This window comes from Antechinus flavipes, chromosome 3 (genome assembly GCF_016432865.1).
Source record: "Antechinus flavipes isolate AdamAnt ecotype Samford, QLD, Australia chromosome 3, AdamAnt_v2, whole genome shotgun sequence".
NCBI lineage: Eukaryota > Metazoa > Chordata > Mammalia > Dasyuromorphia > Dasyuridae > Antechinus > Antechinus flavipes.
In genome coordinates, this window is record NC_067400.1 from 451711997 (window position 1) to 451731092 (window position 19096).

A 19096-nucleotide genomic window follows, 5' to 3' on the forward strand; every position below is an offset into this window, starting at 1 on the left:
TGTGGTTTGGAGCCATGTTAGAATACTTTATTTTTTTCTTTTTAAAATTGTTTTATTTTTTCTGGTTACACATGCACATTTCTTTATGAATCATATTGGGAGAGAAAAATCAGAATAACCAAAAAAAAAAAAAACTAGAAAAAAAAGTGAACATATCATTATTGATTTACATTCAGTCTCCATAGTTCTCTCTTAGCATGCAGATGACATTTTTTTCTTTTTATAATAATAGCTTTTTACTTTTCAAAATATGTGCAAAGATAATTTTCAACATTCACCCTTGCAAAACCTTGTGTTCCAAATTTTTTCTCACTCCCTTTCTCCCACCTCTTTCCCTTAACAGCAAGCAGTCCAGTATATGTGCAATTCTTCCATGATATTTCCACAATTATCATGTTACATAAGAAAAATCAGATCAAAACCGAGTTGGGGGTGGTGGTGGTGGTGGTAAGGGGACAAGAAAACAAAAGCAGGCATTCAAAAACAAAAAAAGTGAAAATACTATGTTGTAGTCCACATTGATTCCTCATAGTCCTCTTTCTGGATGCAGATGCTTCTCTATCACAAGTCTATTGCAATTTGCTTGAATCACCTCATTGTTGAAAAAAGGAGATGGCTTTTTCTATCCAAAGTTTATTGGGATTATAATGGATCATTAAACTGCTGAGAAAGAACAAAGTCTTTCATAGTTGATCACACAATCTTGCTGTTATTATCTACAATGTATTTATTCCTGGTTTTGTTTATACTCAGTATCAGTTCATATAAATCTTTACAAGCCTTTCTAAAATTGGTTTGTTCATCATTTTTTATAGAACAATAATCCATAATTTTCATATACCATAACTTATTCAACCACTCCCCAATTGATGGGCATCTACACATTTTCTAATTTTTGCCGCCGCCGCCACCACCAAAAAAAAAAAAAAGTTTGTCACTGCAATCATTTCCTTTTCCCTCTATGATTTCCTTGGGATACAGTTCCAGTAAGTACTAATTCTGGGCCAAAGGGTCATAGTTATAGCCCATTGGACATATAATTTCAAATTGCTCTCCAGAGTGATTAACTTCACAACTCCACCAACAATGTATCCCAGTTTTCCCATATCCCCTCTAATATTTATTATCTTTTCCTATCTAATCAATCTGAGAGGTATGAGGTGATACCTTAGAGTTGTTTCAATTTGCATTTCTTTAATCAGTAGTGATTTATAGTATTTTTTCATGAGTAAGAAAGGCTTAAATTTCATCATCTGAAAAGCGTTCATATCCTTTTGATACTGTGTACTTTTAAATTCTTTTTTCTCTTCTCTTCACCAAACTCCCTGAAGCAGGCTATAATTTTAAGCATGGTATATTTATGTGTGTATACACACACACACACATATATATATATACATGCATGCATGCATGTAAACCAGTATTAATACGGCTGATATAATATAGCTTTCTCTCCTGATTGAGTCTTTAAATTTGACTTTGAGATCAATGCTTATTATCCCTACATTTTTTTCCTAATAAATTATACTCTTGATCATTGTTATTATGTTTGTATATATATCTCTTATTTTCTATGTCTACTAACTTTTCTACTTTAGTTCTAGTCTTTAACTTGCCTTGGGCTCAAAGCTGTGCGGGCACTCGTGTGTGTGTGTGTGTGTGTGTGTGTGTCTGTGTGTGTGTCTGTGTCTGTGTCTGTGTGTGTGTATGTACACGTACATACTCAACAACCTCCCCCCTCCCAAACCTCCTTTATCTTCTCCAAACCCCACCCTTTTCTTCCTCCTTAATCCCTTCCATTGTGGGGGAATAAACACTCAGATTACTCTAACCCTTCTATATTCTACCTGATCTTTTTCCCTCCACCCCTTATTTCTTTATAGATTTTAGAGTGCTATACCCTCCTTGGTTTGTATATGTCTTATTCTCTATTTAACAGATTCCTGATATGAATAGGTTTTCAAAACTACCATCCTTCCTCCCTCATCTAAATACTCTGTGGGTTCTTTCTATCTCATTTGTATAGTATGATAAATATTTTTACCTTTTCCTAAACAGTTTTGCTTATCAAAGTTAGATTATACTCAGCTCTGCCCCAGTCTTTCTTTTGGACTATTTAATCATTATTGTCAGTGGCTTAAATTTCCTTATAAAAAAACACAAATTTGTCCTTATTGAGTTCGTTGAAATTCATTTTTGATGTTGACTCTTATATGTTAAATTTTCTATTTGAGTTTAGGTTTGAGACAGAATCCTAAAAAATCTGAGAGTTCACTGAATGCCATTTTTCTTCCTATTCAATATTATTGCTGGATACAATATTTTTTGCTGCAGGCCTAGTTCTTTTGATTGTCAATATATAATATTATATTTTATTGTAGCTGCTAATAATCCTATATAATTCTAATTGTAGTTTCAGGGTATTTGATTTTTGTTTGTTTCTTGTAAAATTTTCTCTTTGATCATGGATTTCAAAATTTAGCAGTTATATTTATTTCCCTTGTAGATTTCTTTGAGAGAATGATCCATGGGTTTTTTCCTATTTCTACTTTGCCTTCTTGTTCTCACTTCAGGACAATTTTCGTTGATTATTTCTTGTATTATTGTGTCAAGGTTCTCTTTTTTGGTCTCAGTTTTCAGCTAGTCCACTAGCTTAAGTTTTCTCTTGATCTATTCTTCAAATCTGTTGTTACTTTTCTTGTAAATTGTTTCACAGTCTCTTATATAATAAGTTTTCATTCTTTATATTTTGTTTTGTTATTTCTTGGTCTCTTATATAGCTTCATTGGTTTCTGTTTTAATTCTAATTTCTAAAGAATAATTTCTCTTTTATTTATTTGTTTTTGATTTTGTTTTTGTTTTTTTGTTTGTTTGGTTTTTTTGCTGAGGCAGTTGGGGTTAAGTGACTTGTCCAGAGTCACACAGCTAGAAGTGTTGTCTCTGAAATAAAATTTGAACTCAGGTCCTCCTGATCTTCAGGGCTGGTGTGCTATCCACTGCACCATCTAGCTGCCCCATAATCTCCTTTTCTTGTTGGTTGACTTTATTTTATTTTAGTCTTAGTTTTTCTTCAGTTTCATTTGATTTGAGTTCTATAAATTCTGAGCAGGTAGCCATTTAACATTACTTTTTGGAGTAGGAGAGGCTCTTTATTACTTCACTGTCCTCTGAAAATGAACCCTGTTTTCCCTATTCCCATAATACGTTTCTATAATTGAGTTTTTTCTTTTTTTCTTTGCCTGTTTTTTTAATGAGAACGATTAGTGTAAGGTCCCTTTTATCCTGAGCTTGAGGGGATGGTACCTCTAGCTTCACTTCAGCTCTCCACTTTGAAGAGCTCTCCCTTCCTGCCAGAGTGTGTATCTGTGTCTGTTTTGGGGGGGAAAGAGCAGGGGGGGGGGTGAAGGGGAGGGAGGGGGTGGGGGGGGAAGCTGGAAGCACCCAGTCTTCTGGGTGTCAAACCTCATATTCTCCACCCTAAAGGTTCTGTATTTACAGCTAAGGATTTATTCAAATCCAGCTAACCTCAGGTCTTGGCCTCTTGCTGTTTCTCTGGAGCTAGCATGGAGGTGTCTACACTTCACACTTATTAAACCTCCCTTTTCCTGAAGTTCTTATTCAGGTCTTATCTAGTTATCTCTTGGAAGATCCCTGCCCTAAGGCTTATTAGTTTTTCACCAGTTTACATTCACTCTTGAGGCACAATTTTGTTTGGTCTGTAAGGAAAATCTAGAACATTTTGAATTTTCTGACCTATCCTACCATCTTCCCAGAGTCCTCCCCTTATGTTTACCTTTCTTACAGAAGAAAGTAGAGAAAGGAAGCTGCCAAGGTGTTGAACTGCATTGAAGACGTTACAAGGGCCCCTTCCCCTGTTCTTAGTGCAGGGAATATATTTTTTAAGTAGTTCATTATGCCTCTTTTCAACAATGAGATGATCCAGGCCAGTTCCAATGATCTTGTGATAAAAAGAACCATCTGCACACAGAGAGAGGACTGTGGGAACTGAGTGTGGATCACAACATAGCATTTGTTGTTTGCTTGCATTTTCTTTACTTTTTTTTTTTTTTTTTTTGATTTGATTTTTCTTGTGCCGCAAGATAATTGTATAAATATGTATGCATATATTGGATTTAACATTTTTACCATGTTTAACATTTATTGGATTACTTGCCATCCAGGGGAGGGAGTGAAGGAAGGCAGGGGAAAATTGGAATATAAGGTTTTGCAAGAGTTAATGTTGAGAGGCAGCTAGGTGGTTCAGTGGATAGAGCATCAGCCTTGAAGTCAGGCTCTAATCTCAGATACTTAACATTTCTAGCTGTGTGAACATGAGCAAGTAACTTAACCCCAATTGCCTCAGCAAAATTAAATAAATAAATAAAAACGTTAATGTTGAAAAATTATCCATGCATATATCTTGAAAATTAAAAAGCTTTAATAAAAATAATTTTTAAAAAAAACATAGTCCAATCACATCTGATTGTTTTTTTAATTAGGTTTACTGAGAGTGTTACTAAATTCATTATTTGTTTTTGGTATGCATGCAGGACTTCTGACAACATTTGACCAAAAGAACTTTGAAAAATTTTTGTTTTTCAAAAGTACCTTCAATATTTAATTGAAATTCCTTATTTGTTTTAGTTATTTTTGCTTAAAATGTTTAATTTTATGTTCAATATCTTTAGAATATTTTATTCAAGTGTAAGAGCTCATTTTGTTCAATTTTTTTTTCATATCCAAAAGTACTCCATTATTTTGGAGATTTTTAATTCAAAACATTTTTAAATGATAGCTAAACATATTTATTTTGCCTTCTGTTGGGGGGGATGTTGCTAACGCCCCCCCACCCCCGCAGAAGAAGTGGTAAAATAAAATAGCTTATTTCTTACTTCTGTTGTTTGTCAGCCCTTTATTTATTAAGTAGCTCTTGTGTGAACTCAATAATAAATGTTATGGAGGCAAATTAAATGACATAAAAGCAGCAAATAAATTATAAGCTAGTTTGTCACAAGCATATGAAAGTACTAAACAACTTTTATAAGCATTAAAGGGAGTATACAGTAGGGTAATGAAATATAGTCTAGATTTCACAAGACACCTAACATTTGTTTCTAAGTTTCTGATAATTGTTGCATTTTCTTTTTGAAGTTTTCAAAAACCCTGTGAAAGAAAATTGCAGATTTTTCAAATGCAAGATGTGGACAGATTAGCATCTTTTTACTTTTCAAAAAGGTTTGGAACAAGAATAATTTTTTGAATTTTTGGAAGTAAAAAACCCAAGACAGGGTCTGTTTCATAAATTTTGAGAGCTATTTAAAAATAGATTGTTGTATTTTGTTACCAAATTGTAGCATGCTTATATTTCATTGTTGGAAGTGAGTGTATTGGTGATAATAAGATGAGTATTTTACTAGTCTAGTATTTTTTTAGGGAACTTATATCCTGTTACTTTCTGTGACCTAAAGTGCTGGGAATGATGGTAGTTAGAGAAGAAAAGGAATGTGGGTCTTGCCCAATCATTCTCAATATTCCTTCACTTCATTTTTCTGCTACTGGCTATATAAAAGACTGATATATTCTCTATTTGGAACTTTGGAATTCTGGGTATATTGTTAAATAAAATAAAAGTCCTTTCTTCTTTTCTCCTAAGCGAAATTTATTTAATTCTCTCCCCACTTGTTCACTCCTAACTGAATTCCATTTAAAATGTTTGTACCATTTTAGGGGTTCAGATATTTTATGCCACAACCCCTAAACATGAAATTATTCTTCATGATATTGTTTTGTTATTTAGAGTTGTTTTGGATCAAATGTAAGATTCTTTAGAATAAATATTCCTATAGTGTTCATTTTCAGATTATTAGTTCATTGAAGATGAATTAATTATATAGTTACTAAAGATAAAGTATCAAACTGTTACTGTTGTATAAGGTTACTGGCTTAGTAGGCTTGAAAATCTGGTTTTTGACATCTTCAGTTTGTTTTATTAAAGCCAGTAACATGTTAAGAGCAACATAAAAGCTCTTTGAAGTAGACTGTGGCAATAGCAAAATATGACTGTTGACAGCAAAGGAAGGGAAAAAAAAAAGTGATTTGTGAGTATTCTGAATAGGGAAAGATAACGCTAACTCAATTCAAGAACTCCTGATGGTGTTGCTGAAATATAGAATAGTTGATAATTTTTAATAAACTATAAGGATTATATTATGGTTATTTACTAAGGCAAAGTATATGTAATTCATTGTAGAGATATTTCTAGAAAAATATATATTAATAAATATTCATTCCTGTGTTGCCTCCTCTCAAAAAAAAAAAAAAAAAAAGATGAAGCCAAGAGAAAAAAGTTTTTCTGATTTGTGAAGAGTTTAAAAAGTGGCAGAAATAATGTATATATTTAAATCCATCTTGGATTTTGGCTTTAAACAAATAATATTTCTTCAATGAGGCGACATGCCCAGAACTGAATTAATTATCTCATTTCATTATCATTTCAATTATTAAGTATAGCTAATATGCTTTTGAGTGTTTTTTAAAAATGTATTTCTAGATATGTAGAGATTTCTATATATAACATTTATAATTTCTTTGCTTCTGTTGACAGTGTTCTGCTCGGTCAGAATCGTGGTGGCATCGTCTTCAGCACTGATGATTATTTTCGGCATCGAAATGGGTACTCATATAATGTTAGACAACTTGGTGATGCCCATGATTGGAACCAAAGCAGAGGTGTGATAACATTAGATGACGTCTCAGGTTTTTTAATAAATAAAACACATCTCTGTGTACCTGGTCAAATCAGCATAGAGATCCTAGCATATAGAATTTCAGAATTGGAAGGAATCTCAGTAGTCATTTAGTCTACCTTATTTCTGAACAGGAATCCTTTCTGTAGCATCTCTTCAAAATACTTATCCAGCTTTTGCTTGAAATCATATAATGAAAGGAAACCTCCTGTCTCCTGAGGATCCTTTTCTTTATTAGATTTTCCCTTATGTACAGCTAACAATCAAGAACTTAAAATGCTAGAAGCTAGAGCTATTCTTTGTGTTTTCCCCTCCCCCTACCCACACCCCCCCAAATTCTTTTATTCCTCAAACCAAACAGCTTTATTTACATAATTGATCCTTTTTGTATATTGGTGTCTTGCCTTTGATCCTGTCTGATTCTTGGAAGAATAGAGCTGTCTAGTAGATAAAAATGTTATATTTGAAGTAAGGAAATTCAGGTCCTGTCTAAGGCACTTTTTTAGTTCTATGACCCTAATGGAGACATTCAATCTTTCAGCTTTCATTTTTTTATCTGTAAAATGGTTATAATAATACCTATTGAACTTTATTCTAGACTGTCAGGAGATCCAAATGAGATAATAGGCAAAGTGAGTCTGACACTTTCTTATCTTTCCTAGGGGCTGCTTTGGTTCTCCTAAGCATCCTTGTTTTCCCCATTGCCCAGTACTTTCCCATTGGTCTTTGGCTGCCAAAAGCCCAATACTGTTTAGTACCACATTTATATTTGCCCTTTCTACTTCTGATTTATCTCTAAAAGAGCTTCCCTTTGCATTTGATCATCTGATTAACATAATGCACAGTAAGTTGAGAGGATCAAAAGATTTAAAGATCCTCCAAGTCCAATCCTCTCTTTTTGAGATCCAAAGAAGTTTAATTGATTTTTTTTCCTCAAGATTATTGATAGTGAGGAAGGAGGGAATAATTATTAAGTTTTACCCTCCCAGGATTACCTCCATTTCAGATATCTTCATTAAAATCCAGCCAACAAGCATTTATTAAGCATCTACTATGAGTCAAACCTTACACTAAGCAGTTGGGATACAGAAAATATGCAAATAGTAACAGATCAAAGTAAGGTAACTATATGTAGGATAAATAGAAAATACTCAACAAAAAGAAAAAACTAGAATTAAGAGGGATTGGGAAAGACTTCCTGTAGAAGGTAGGATTTTTAACTGGGCCTTGAAGCAAGCCAGGAGATAGTGATGAGGTGGGAGAACATTACAGGTATGGACAACTGCCAATGAAAATACCTGATGCCAGGAGTGGAGGTTTTTGTTTGAGGAACTGCAGGGATGCCAGCATCATTGGATCACAGGATACATGGCAAAGGAGTATGAAAAGTATAAGAAGACTGAGAGAGTTAGCTTATTAACAGTATTAAACACTAAGCAGGATTTAAAATTTGATCTTGTTATGTGATGAGAACAACTGGAGTTGATTGAGTAGGGCAATGATATGTTCTTACCTGTGCATTAGAAAAATCACTGCATGGCTGCATTAAGAGTAGGCTAAATGGGGGAGGCCTTTGGATGAGGGGGTGTCAAAGTAGTGGCAGTGAGGGGGGGGAGGTATTTAAGAGATGTCACAAAAGTGGAAATTGACAAATGGGGTGTAGAAAGTGAGACAGTGAGGCCTTAAAGGTGAAACTTACCTTGGGAGACTAGGAAGTTGGTGGTACCTTTAGCAGTAATAGGGAAGTTTGAAAAGGCTAGGGTTTAGGAAGGAAAAGAATTCAATATTCAACATTGTAAATTTGAATTGTCCAAAAGGCATTTGGAGATAGACTAGAAGTCAACATAAAAGTTAGAGCCAGATAAGTCAATCTGAGAATCGTCTGCATAGGGAGTTTATGGGATCACCAAATGAAAAGAAAATAGGGGAAATGATATGATCAGACTTATCACTTGGGTGAATGAGTAGAAGATAAACTAGAGTGACAAAAAATGAGGCAGGGACACAAGTCTTGGCATGAGGTGGGTGGGAATTTGCACTAGGAAAATTACAATGTCAGTAAAGAGAAAGGGTCATATATGAGAGAATTTACAAAGGTAAAATCAGCAAGAATTAATCACAGATTGGATTTGGGAAGTAAGAGAGAAGGAAGAATAACATTTTTTTGGTAGCTATTTTTTTATTATTATAGGTTTTTATTGGCAGAACATATGCATGGGTAATTTTTCAACATTGACCCTTGCAATCACTTCTTTCCCTTTCTTCCCTTCACCTCCTCCCCTAGATGGCAGGCAATCTCATACATGTTAAACATATTAAATTATATCTTAAATACAATATATGTGTATATATTTATACAGTTCTCTTGTTGCACAAGAAAAATCAGATTTAGAAAGGTAAAAATAACCTGGGAAGAAAAACAAAAATGCAAGCAGTCCACACTCATTTCCCAGTTTTCTTTCACTGGGTATAGCTGGTTCTGTTCATCACTGTTCAGTTGGAACTGAATTGGATCCTCTCATTGCCAAAGATAGCCACTTCCATCAGAACTGATCCTCATAAGTATTGTTGTTAACGTGTATAATGGTCTCCTGATTCTGCTCATTTTACTTAGCATTAGTACATGTAAGTCTCTCCAAGTCTCTCTCTATTCATCCTGCTGCTCATTTCTTTCAGAACAATAATATTCCATAACATTCATATGCCATAATTTATTCAGCCATTCTCCAATTGATGGGCATCCATTCAGTTTCCAGTTTCTAGCCACTACAAAAAGAGTTGCCACAAACATTTTTGCACATGTGGGTCCCTTTCCCTCCTTTAAGATCTCTTTGGGATATAGCCCAGTGGTAGCACTGCAGGATCAAAGGGTATGCACAGTTTATACATTTTTGAGCATAGTTCCAAATTGCTCTCCAGAATGGTTGGAGCTTTCACAACTCCACCAACAATTTCAGTGTCCCGGTTTTCCCACATCCCCTCCAACAATCGTCATTGTCTTTTCATGTCATCTTAGCTAATCTGACAGTTGTGTAGTGGTATCTCAGAGTTGTCTTAATTTGAATTTCTCTGATCAATAATGATTTGGAACACCCTTTCATATGAGTAGAAATAGTTTCAATTTAATCATCTGAAAATTGTTGATATTCTTTGACCATTTATCAATTGGAGAATGGCTTGATTTCTTATAGAGTTATTCTCTCTATGTTTTGGAAATGAGGCCTTTATCGGAACCTTTAACTGTAAAAATGTTTTCCTAGTTTATTGGGAAGAGTAACATCTTGATTGTGAACCTAATACTAGAAGGATTAACCTAAAATATCTCAAGAATAGAATTGTCAGGAATAAGGTATATATTTTAGACTGAGGTGGTCTTTTTAGTGTTATTACTTGAATTGATGGATCCTATCACCTCCCCTCAAAACACTGCAAGCATAGTTAGTAGTTTAGCCATCTATTTCTGTGATAGGGTCTTTTTTTTTTCCTGTCCTAAACCTTGGACTAGGCCATATTGGTAGATGTTATAGCCATTTATATTGTTCTGATTTATTGATTGAGCCTATTCTTAAATTGTTTTGAAATTTTAAGTTAATATGGAAATAACCAGATTGACAAGTTCTTTTAAATACAAGTGCTTTATGCCACATTCTTCTTAGAGGAAGGCACATGCAAATATGTTGCTATATGACTCAAGTAACTAAGTGTGAGATATACACAGAGCTTTTTGGTCCCAGTTACTTGGCTAAAACAATTGTAGCAAGCAAGCTAGTCAGAGTAAAATCATAGTTCTGCCTGATTTAGAACAAAGAAACAAATTCTTTTTCTAGAAACTTTTAACAGAATGATTGCTTGTTACCATTTAATTCTGTTTTGTGTATTTACTTTGTATTCCTGAAGTGTTTTTATTGAAATTTCCTTTTTTTTTTCAGCAAAGAAAGCTATTGATCAGGGAAGATCTCCAGTTATAATAGATAACACTAATACCCAAGCTTGGGAAATGAAACCTTATGTGGAAATGGTAAATATGAGTAATAGAAAATTTTGATTTAGTCATTGTTTTCTCTCTGTACTTTCATTCACAAATACTAAAAATGTGGGTGCTTTGATCTTTTTATTCCTGTTTCAGAAAAGATTATTTTAAAAATTATAAGTGATGATTCTCATATAGATGAAAGTAAATTTATCATGTTAAATTAACAATTGAAATAAAGTAAATGCCAAACAAAGGAAAAAAATTCTAATATATTTTGTCTAAAAATGTGAAATTTACTGTGTTTCTTGAACAGACTTAAAGTGCTCCTTAACATATATGCAGTGGTACAGCTTTTCTTATTTTAGGAAATCTAACTTCACTTTTAACATGATTTTTTTGTAGGCTATAGGCAAAGGATACCGAGTAGAGTTTCACGAACCTGAAACATGGTGGAAATTTGATCCTGAGGAATTAGAAAAGTAAGAAAACACTTTAATTTCTCAAATTAATATTTTTTACATTGCTAAGTCACTTGGCAATAATAATTTATATTGATCTAATTTGTAAAGCCCTATTGCATACATTAACTCTTAATTCTAACTACTAATTTCTGAAGTAGATGAATATGTTATAAATGTTTGAAGATTTACCCAGTCACAAACTACTCAATGGGATTAGCATTAGGATTTTCAGACTTAATTTAATGCTTTTCTATTATATCTTGATGCCTTTCTTAAATTGCTTTAAATTTCAGAATATTAATGCTAAGAGTTCTGTTAAGTGACAACTATATCAAATTTAGTCTTTTGATTTAAATGGAACATTGATTTCTTGTTGTTATATTTTAATTTATTCATATCTTTTGTTTTTATGCCACTTTTTAATATGTCCCTTCCCAGCAAGATAAAACAGAGAATAAAAAAGGAGAAACATTTCAGCAAACCAGCAACTCCAGCTCCTATCCCCACCCTAACCCTGTGTGATGACTATATACATCCAAGAAACATTTTTTTTTATGTTAAAGCATAGTTTTTAAGAGATCCTGTCTTTGATTGCATTAACTATCTTTTATTGTCTTTAATTTATTTAATTTATGATTTATCTCATGTGAATTCTAAGATATTAGAAGTAATCATTACCTTTATTGCCCTCTTTCAGCAAAATAACCACACTAGGTCAGCTTTTCATTTTGCTTTTATTCTCCTATCACCTCTTTTCTAGTATACTTCTTGGCTTCCCTTTGTATTTCCTTCGTCGTCGTCGTCTTTTTTTTTTTTTAATTAAAACTTTTTATCGACAGAACCCATGCCAGGGTAATTTTTTACAACATTATCCTTTGCACTCATTTCTGTTCCAATTTCCCCCCCACTCCTACCCCCTCCCCCAGATGGCAAACAGTCCTATACATGTTAAATATGTCACAGTATATCCTAAGATACATACAAACAATATATATGTGCAGAACCGAACAGTTCTCTTGTTGCACAGGAAGAATTGGATTCAGAAGGTAAAAATAACCTGAGAAGAAAAACAAAAATGCAAACAGTTTACATTCATTTCCCAGTATTCTTTCTTTGGGTGTAGCTGCTTCTGTCCATCATTGATCAATTGAAACTGAGTTAGATCTTCTCTTTGTCAAAGAAATCCACTTTCATCAGAAAATATCCTCATACAGTATTGTTGTTGAAGTGTGTAATGATTTCTTGGTTCTGCTCATTGCATCAATTCATGTAAGTCTTTCCAAGCCTCTCTGTATTCATCCTGCTGCTGGTCATTTCTTACAGAACAATAATATTCCATGACATTCATATACCACAATTTACCCAACCATTCTCCAATTGATGGGCATCCATTCGTTTCCCAGTTTCTAGCCACTACAAACAGGGCTGCCACAAACATTTTGGCACATACAGGTCCTTTTCCCTTCTTTAGTATCTCTTGGGGGGATAAGCCCAGTAGTAGCACTGCTGGATCAAAGAGTATGCACAGTTTGATAATTTTTGGGGCATAATTCCAGATTGCTCTCCAGAATGGTTGGATTTGTTCACAACTCCACCAACAATGCATCAGTGTCCCAGTTTTCCTGCATCCTGTATTTCCTTCTTTAGACCTGTTTCTTTCATTTTCATGTTTTTCAGAGAAGCAGTCTTCTTTCCTTATTTGTTTGACTTTCTCGTTGCATCTTCTACAAAGCAACTGCAGTGATGAAATGAATTCTTTATAGTTTTTCCTAACATTGTGATAGGGAAAAATAAAATGAAAGTTAATAAGCTATGGATATTAAAGTTAAGCATAGAATATATTTCCTGATACTTTTTGACATGACATATAATTCATCATATAAAAATTTGAAGGAAGAATGAAGGAAATGATACAATCTCCTAGCAGTGTTTGAAAAATAATTTAATTTTCATTCTTTAGTAAATCTGGTCTGGTTTTCAGTCCCATAAGACTTTCTTATCCTTTTTAATTTTTGTCAGTTTTTTTTTTTTTTTTTTTTTTTTTTTTTTAGCTAATGTTTCCAAGAAAGCCTAATGTGCCAAAATCTATCTTTTGGTTCTCAAAGATATCACTGCATCACTTGGGCTGCCCATAACTTATATTTTATTTTTTATAATATGATTGGTTTTATCTTCTTTTTTGGTCACATATTTGATGTTACATAATTCAGACTCAGAACACCATTAGAAAAATGTTGATATTAAAGAAGTGAACTTTTATAGCAACATATATTCTATATATAATAATTTGGGACCCTTAAAAGAAGTTTGCAAGATCACATGATTGGCAAGGTGGAGGACTAGTTTTTGCAAGTCCTTGTAACCCAAAAACCTCAGAAAAAGGAATTATATGCCAGATGTAACGTAATCAAAAAATCAGCACTCTTTATTTTGCCTCTGCTATGTGCTTGTTGAGGGAAATAAAAAGGCCAAAGATGAAAGCAGAGAGCTTATTTTTTTGGGGAAAGGAAGATGAAGGGAATTTATATGTAGAAGTATATACAAAGTAAATGTATACAGAATAAGTAAAAAATAAGCAAAAAATAAACCAAATAATTATGAAATTAGGACAGTAACAGTTGGAAAGATCAGGAAAAACATGATGTGAAGTAGTGCTTGAGCTCCATTCACCAGAAGAGACAAGGAGATGGCATTCTTGGGTGTAGGAGAGCCAGGACAGAGTTGATAATGTAACTAAGCCATCCAGGGAGAAAAGGAGAGTAATGTAAACTTGGGCCAGAGAGCTAGATTGCAGTCCAGCTGTGAAGAGCTTTAAAAGCTAAATATAGGAATTTATATTTTATCATAGAAGCCATAGGGAGCCATAGCTAATTCTGATTTGTATCCCAGATTTGTAACCTCATCATTATTCTCCTCTTTCTGCAGGCCCCTCAGCTCTGTATATCCAATCAGTTGCCAAATCTTGCCATTTCTACTGGGACAATACCATCTGAATCTGATCTCTTCTCTTTCCTTATATAGATACCACATGCTCTAATTGCAGCAGTTTCCTAATAGGTCTTCCTGCCTTAAATTTCTCTCCAGCTATCCTCTATACAGTTAACAAAATAATGTTTCTTAACAAAGCTGACCGTGGTGCAGAAAAAACACAAAACTTTTATATGATCTGAATAATTGACTTGCATACTCTCTCATCAGGAGAAATAGAAGAATCATATAGATTTATAATTGTCAAGAAGAGAGCATAGTATCACAGATGTAGAAGGGATCTCAAAGACTATTCAGGCCCTTTCTTGTCACACATGAGGAAACTGAGGCCTAAGGACATTAAATTACTTATTCAGTGTCACAGAAGTAGTTAAGCAAAAACAAATAATAAAATCAATGGTTGTGTTTATAGGTTGTTGGGTTTCTTAAATTCAACTGAAGGATTATTGAGGTTTTTAAAGAACCCAAGAAACTAGATATTTTAAAGGGAACTTAAAGAATTAGCATAAGTAAAGGAAGAAGAGTTAAGCTATAGTAATATTCCAAGGACTAAATGTCATAATACTTCCTATAAGTAAAACAGATTGTTTTAGTGGTAATGGTAACAGTGGAGAAAAGTATAGAAAGTGGCAAAGAGGAGGTAAGAAAAAAGGGGGAGCTGAAGACACATCCCTACTAAATCTATAAGTGAATAAAGGATAGTAATTTCTTCAGACATTTAAGAATAAGAGTGAAGGCTTTGTGGGGAAAAAAAAGACAATCTAAGGGAAGGATTTGGAATGGGAGGAGAGTAAAAGGAGAATCTCACTCCAGAAGAGGAAAAGATTAGGCAATATTAAAGAATATGCACATTGGGAGCAGGGAAATATATGTCTATGCTAAGAAACAGGCTTTTGTCTGCAGGTACTTGAACTTAAAGAGATCACCTTTTTATATTTCCCAAGGATTACATCTCATCCAAGGATAGAGAGATCCCACTTAGTTCAATGGAAGTTAGCACTTAGATGATGACGGGGGGAGGGCAGGGATAGAATAGAGATAGGATAACTAAGTCTTAATAGTACTAAAACATCATGGTAAAGACAAGGGAGTATGACCAAGGACAAAGAGTGGTTCCAGCTGCTCTTATTTGATATTGCTTCCATAATTAATTAATATTTCTAAGAATGAGACATAACAGAAAATTAGGAGTATGAAATAAGAACAGTGAATTCATTAAATGACAGTGATGGAAAACAGGAGAAATGTCTCCCCTATCCTTAAAAAGCCTTTGCTGCTCCTACCATTTCCTCAAATTATCAAATTATCCTGTAGCTTTTCTTGGTTTTCTCCTCACTTATCTTTTAGTTCCTTAAAGTCTAGCTTCTGACTTTATTGAACAGAAATTGCTTTCCCTCAAATTATTGATCTTTTTATTATTAAATTGTTGACCTTTTCTCAATAATCCTTCTCCTTAGTATTCCTTATTTCCATCAAACCTCATCTCAACTACCTTCTGAATGAAGTTTCCTGATCCTCCCAACTTCCTTCCCCTCCAAAAACTCCTGACATTTCACTTCCAATTCAGTGCCTTTTTGCTCATTCACTCTGCCCCATACCTGGAATGCCTTCTTCCCATCTTCACCTCCTGGCTTCTCTGGCTTCTTTTAGGATTCAGTTTAAAACTCACTTCTCATATTCTTCCCTCCTAGCCCCCATTATGTTTCATTTCTTTGAGATTCCTTCTTATTTGCACTGTATCTATCCACAGAAGCAAGTGAACTCCCTGAGGGGTGACACTGCTTTTTCTCTTGCCTGACACTTAAATGCTTCTGAAAGAAGGTTACCACCTTCTTTGTCTTGGTGGGTGGTGGTGAATAAAATGGTGTCAGCTGTTGAATTTGTAGTCTTGGTAGAGAGATAATGTGTATAGATAGAATTAATATATATAAAAGATATGATTGAGACATCCTTTTGTTTTTACTTGGTACACTAGAGCTTCTATATTACACACAGATGTCCTAGATGAGCATATCTCCCTGCTTTATACAACATTTTATTAAAGCAGTTTTCATAGTTAGAAATGAAGAGAAGGATCAAAACTATATTTTGCTCTTCTGAGCCGTTTCTAAAAATCAGTAAATAATGCTGCTTCCTAACTAAGTGAATCACTTCAGCTCCCTGGATCTGATCTTCTCATCTGTAAATAAATAATCTCTAATGTACCTTCTGGTTCTGAATCCTTTTATTCTAAATAAATACTAGAGGGCTCTTAGACTTTCACACTTTTCATTCAGGTAACTATGGAGATGTGGTTTGTTGTAGAAAATCAGCATAATTTGCTTGTTCTGTTTTCAAGTGTTCAAGATGTCAGTTCATGGAGAGAACATTTTTATACAGTTTTTTTTTTTTAATAAGTAAGGAATCATTAGTTGTTGATATATACTTGTTTTTGTTTTTAAGTAATAGCACTCTCTATGATCATTTGAAATTTTTTTTCTCCTTGAGATATTTCAAGAATTGACTCTTGAGTGCTTTTAAAATTTTGTTGACTCCTAGTATAGACTTCTTTTTTGCTCATTCTCTAGCTCATTGTAACCCTTCCTGATTTAATTTTCTAAAATATGATCAGGATGACAGGAGATTGCACCAGATGCAGTGTGGTAGTTGGTCTTTTTAAATTAATAGGTTTTTTTTTTTTTTTTTTTTTTATCAGGGGGATTCCCCCCGAAAAAAAAAATCATTCTGGGAGGGGAAGACCTTCAAAGTTTCTGGCCAAAGCAAAAACAGTTGAGACCTGCTAAAGACCTTAGTTGTAAAAGCCCAAAGTCTCCCATTGCATTCAGGATTATCTCTGTCCAAATCTATGTATGGCCACTGGACCCTGATGGCTCTAGAGGAGAAAAGGAGGCTGGTGTAGCTTACCTAGTCTTAAACACTGCATAAAAACTTCCATCTGTTCTGTTTGTTGTCATCCTTTGAGATTCAGAAAATACTTTGAGGATGATCTGTTTTAGCTGGATCTCCTCCCATACTATTTCCAGACTGATTTTTTTCCTCAACTGTTTTAGATATTAAAGTTTTAAAATTAAAATATTGAATTATTAAAGTGATTATTAAGTAGAGCTACATATAAAAGACATAGTTGAGACATCCTTTTGTTTTTATTTGGTACAGTAGGGTTTCTGTATCACATGCAGATATCCTAGATGAAAATATCTCCCTGCTTTATACTACATTTGTTGTATGAAGTTAGTAAAGTGTTGAATTATGAAAGTGATTGTTAACATTCCAATAAATTTGTTTTCCTAATATTAATAATTAAATATCTTAAAAGTAGTAGAATTATACTAAATTCAGTAATTCTTCTCCTTAGTATTCCTTATTTCCATCAAATCTCAACTCAACTACTGAATGAAGTTTCCTTATCCTCCCAACTTCCTTCCCTTCCAAAAATTCCTGACAATCTTTACTTCCAATTCAGTGCCTTTATCATTAGAACAGTTTGCCTTTCTGTTAAGCTTAAGAAAATAATATGATGCTCCTAATCATGTAATGAATTATATGGAGCTATAGAATTTCTAGTTTCTAATCTTTGAGTTAATCTTTTCAAAGTATTCAATCTTACAGAAGTATTCAATCTTTAGTTTAACGACAAAAGGTAGTATAATTATTGATTTTGCTTAAAAAAATAAAAATTGTCACATTACTAAATTTTAGTCAACAAAGCAGTTTAATATACAGTTTACTCACAAAGGATTGGTTTTGATTAAACTATTAAGCTTTTTGTTCTATCCAGTGGGTTTAAGAGCTTAAGTAATGCATTCCAAATTCTTTGTATAGCTTCATGAGATTCCTAATAATGATCAGTTTTTAAGTTGGCATTTTGTAAACTGCAGAAAGGTGGATTTCATTGACAGTTAATTTTTTCCTGTGAATTGCTCTACACTTTTAATTATTGTAAATGAACTTTGAGAAAGCAGAGATAAATAGTGACATATAAAATTTATGGCCTGTCTTGTTTATTTCAGTTTTTAAAAACTAAAAACAGTTTTTAAAAGTGCTATTGTGCTAGTGTTTAATATATAAGTATAAAAAGAACTATATATTTCTTAAATTATAATTCTTCTTTTTCATAGGAGGAATAAACATGGGGTATCTCGTGAAAAGATTGCACAGATGTTGGATCATTACGAATATAAAATGTCCATCTCTATTGTAATGAATTCAGTGGAACCTCCACATAGAAGGTCTGAGAGACTTCGAAGACAGAGGTGGGGAGGCTGTCTAGACTCATGGAATCACTTTGATGTTGCAAAATAACTAATATTCAGTCTGCTTTCAACTAAAATGAGCTGTGGCTTACCTCTAAAAAACAAGCATTGAGATTTTCTGGAGGTTTTTAAATAGGTTCAAGTCTAATAAAAAAGAACTATCATTACCTTACAGAGTTTGTTCCCAGAAAACTGTTTAAATTTTAAAATGTAAATAAAAAATAGTATATACAATTGTACATTATTTTTTAATAATTTTTATTGTACTAGTTTTGGTTTTAGTAAAACATCTGAATAGTGTGGTGTGATACAGAATTCTTTACTTTGGTTGAATCTTAAAATAATTTTGAAGTCCAAAGTAGGAACCATTGAGCAGTTTTTAATAAGTTTATTGTAAAAATTGATTATAGATAAAATCTTGACTATTCTGCTCTCCCACAAACAACTTGGAATATGCAAAACTTAGCTAATTTGTTACAGTGTATTCTAATATTTTATATGGTACTTATTTCTTTATATGGGTAAAAATTGTTTCTACAAATATGTCCACATAAACATTTCTAAAACTACAACCAATGGCTTAATTATTTTGAATAGATTTTAATTTTTAAAAATAAATTGAATAGTCCCTTAGAATTGATTGTAATAAAATTTTACCATAGGATATTTTGCTTT

At 33.3% G+C, this 19096-nt stretch overlaps 1 protein-coding gene across 8 annotated transcripts in view; it reads left to right on the plus strand.

The window, feature by feature from the left end:
* Window positions 1–19096, plus strand: part of N4BP2L2 (NEDD4 binding protein 2 like 2) — an 80948-nt gene that overhangs the window by 11599 nt on the left and 50253 nt on the right. For all 8 annotated transcript variants that reach the window (XR_007952039.1, XR_007952040.1, XR_007952041.1 and 5 more), the window contains 4 exons: window positions 6605–6729; window positions 10676–10764; window positions 11122–11198; window positions 18287–18421. Coding sequence is in view for 5 of the 8 variants with exons in the window: in XM_051986482.1 (XP_051842442.1) it covers window positions 6605–6729; window positions 10676–10764; window positions 11122–11198; window positions 18287–18421 (426 nt within the window). In the remaining 3 variants the exon portion in view is untranslated. The remainder of the gene's footprint in view (window positions 1–6604; window positions 6730–10675; window positions 10765–11121; window positions 11199–18286; window positions 18422–19096) is intronic.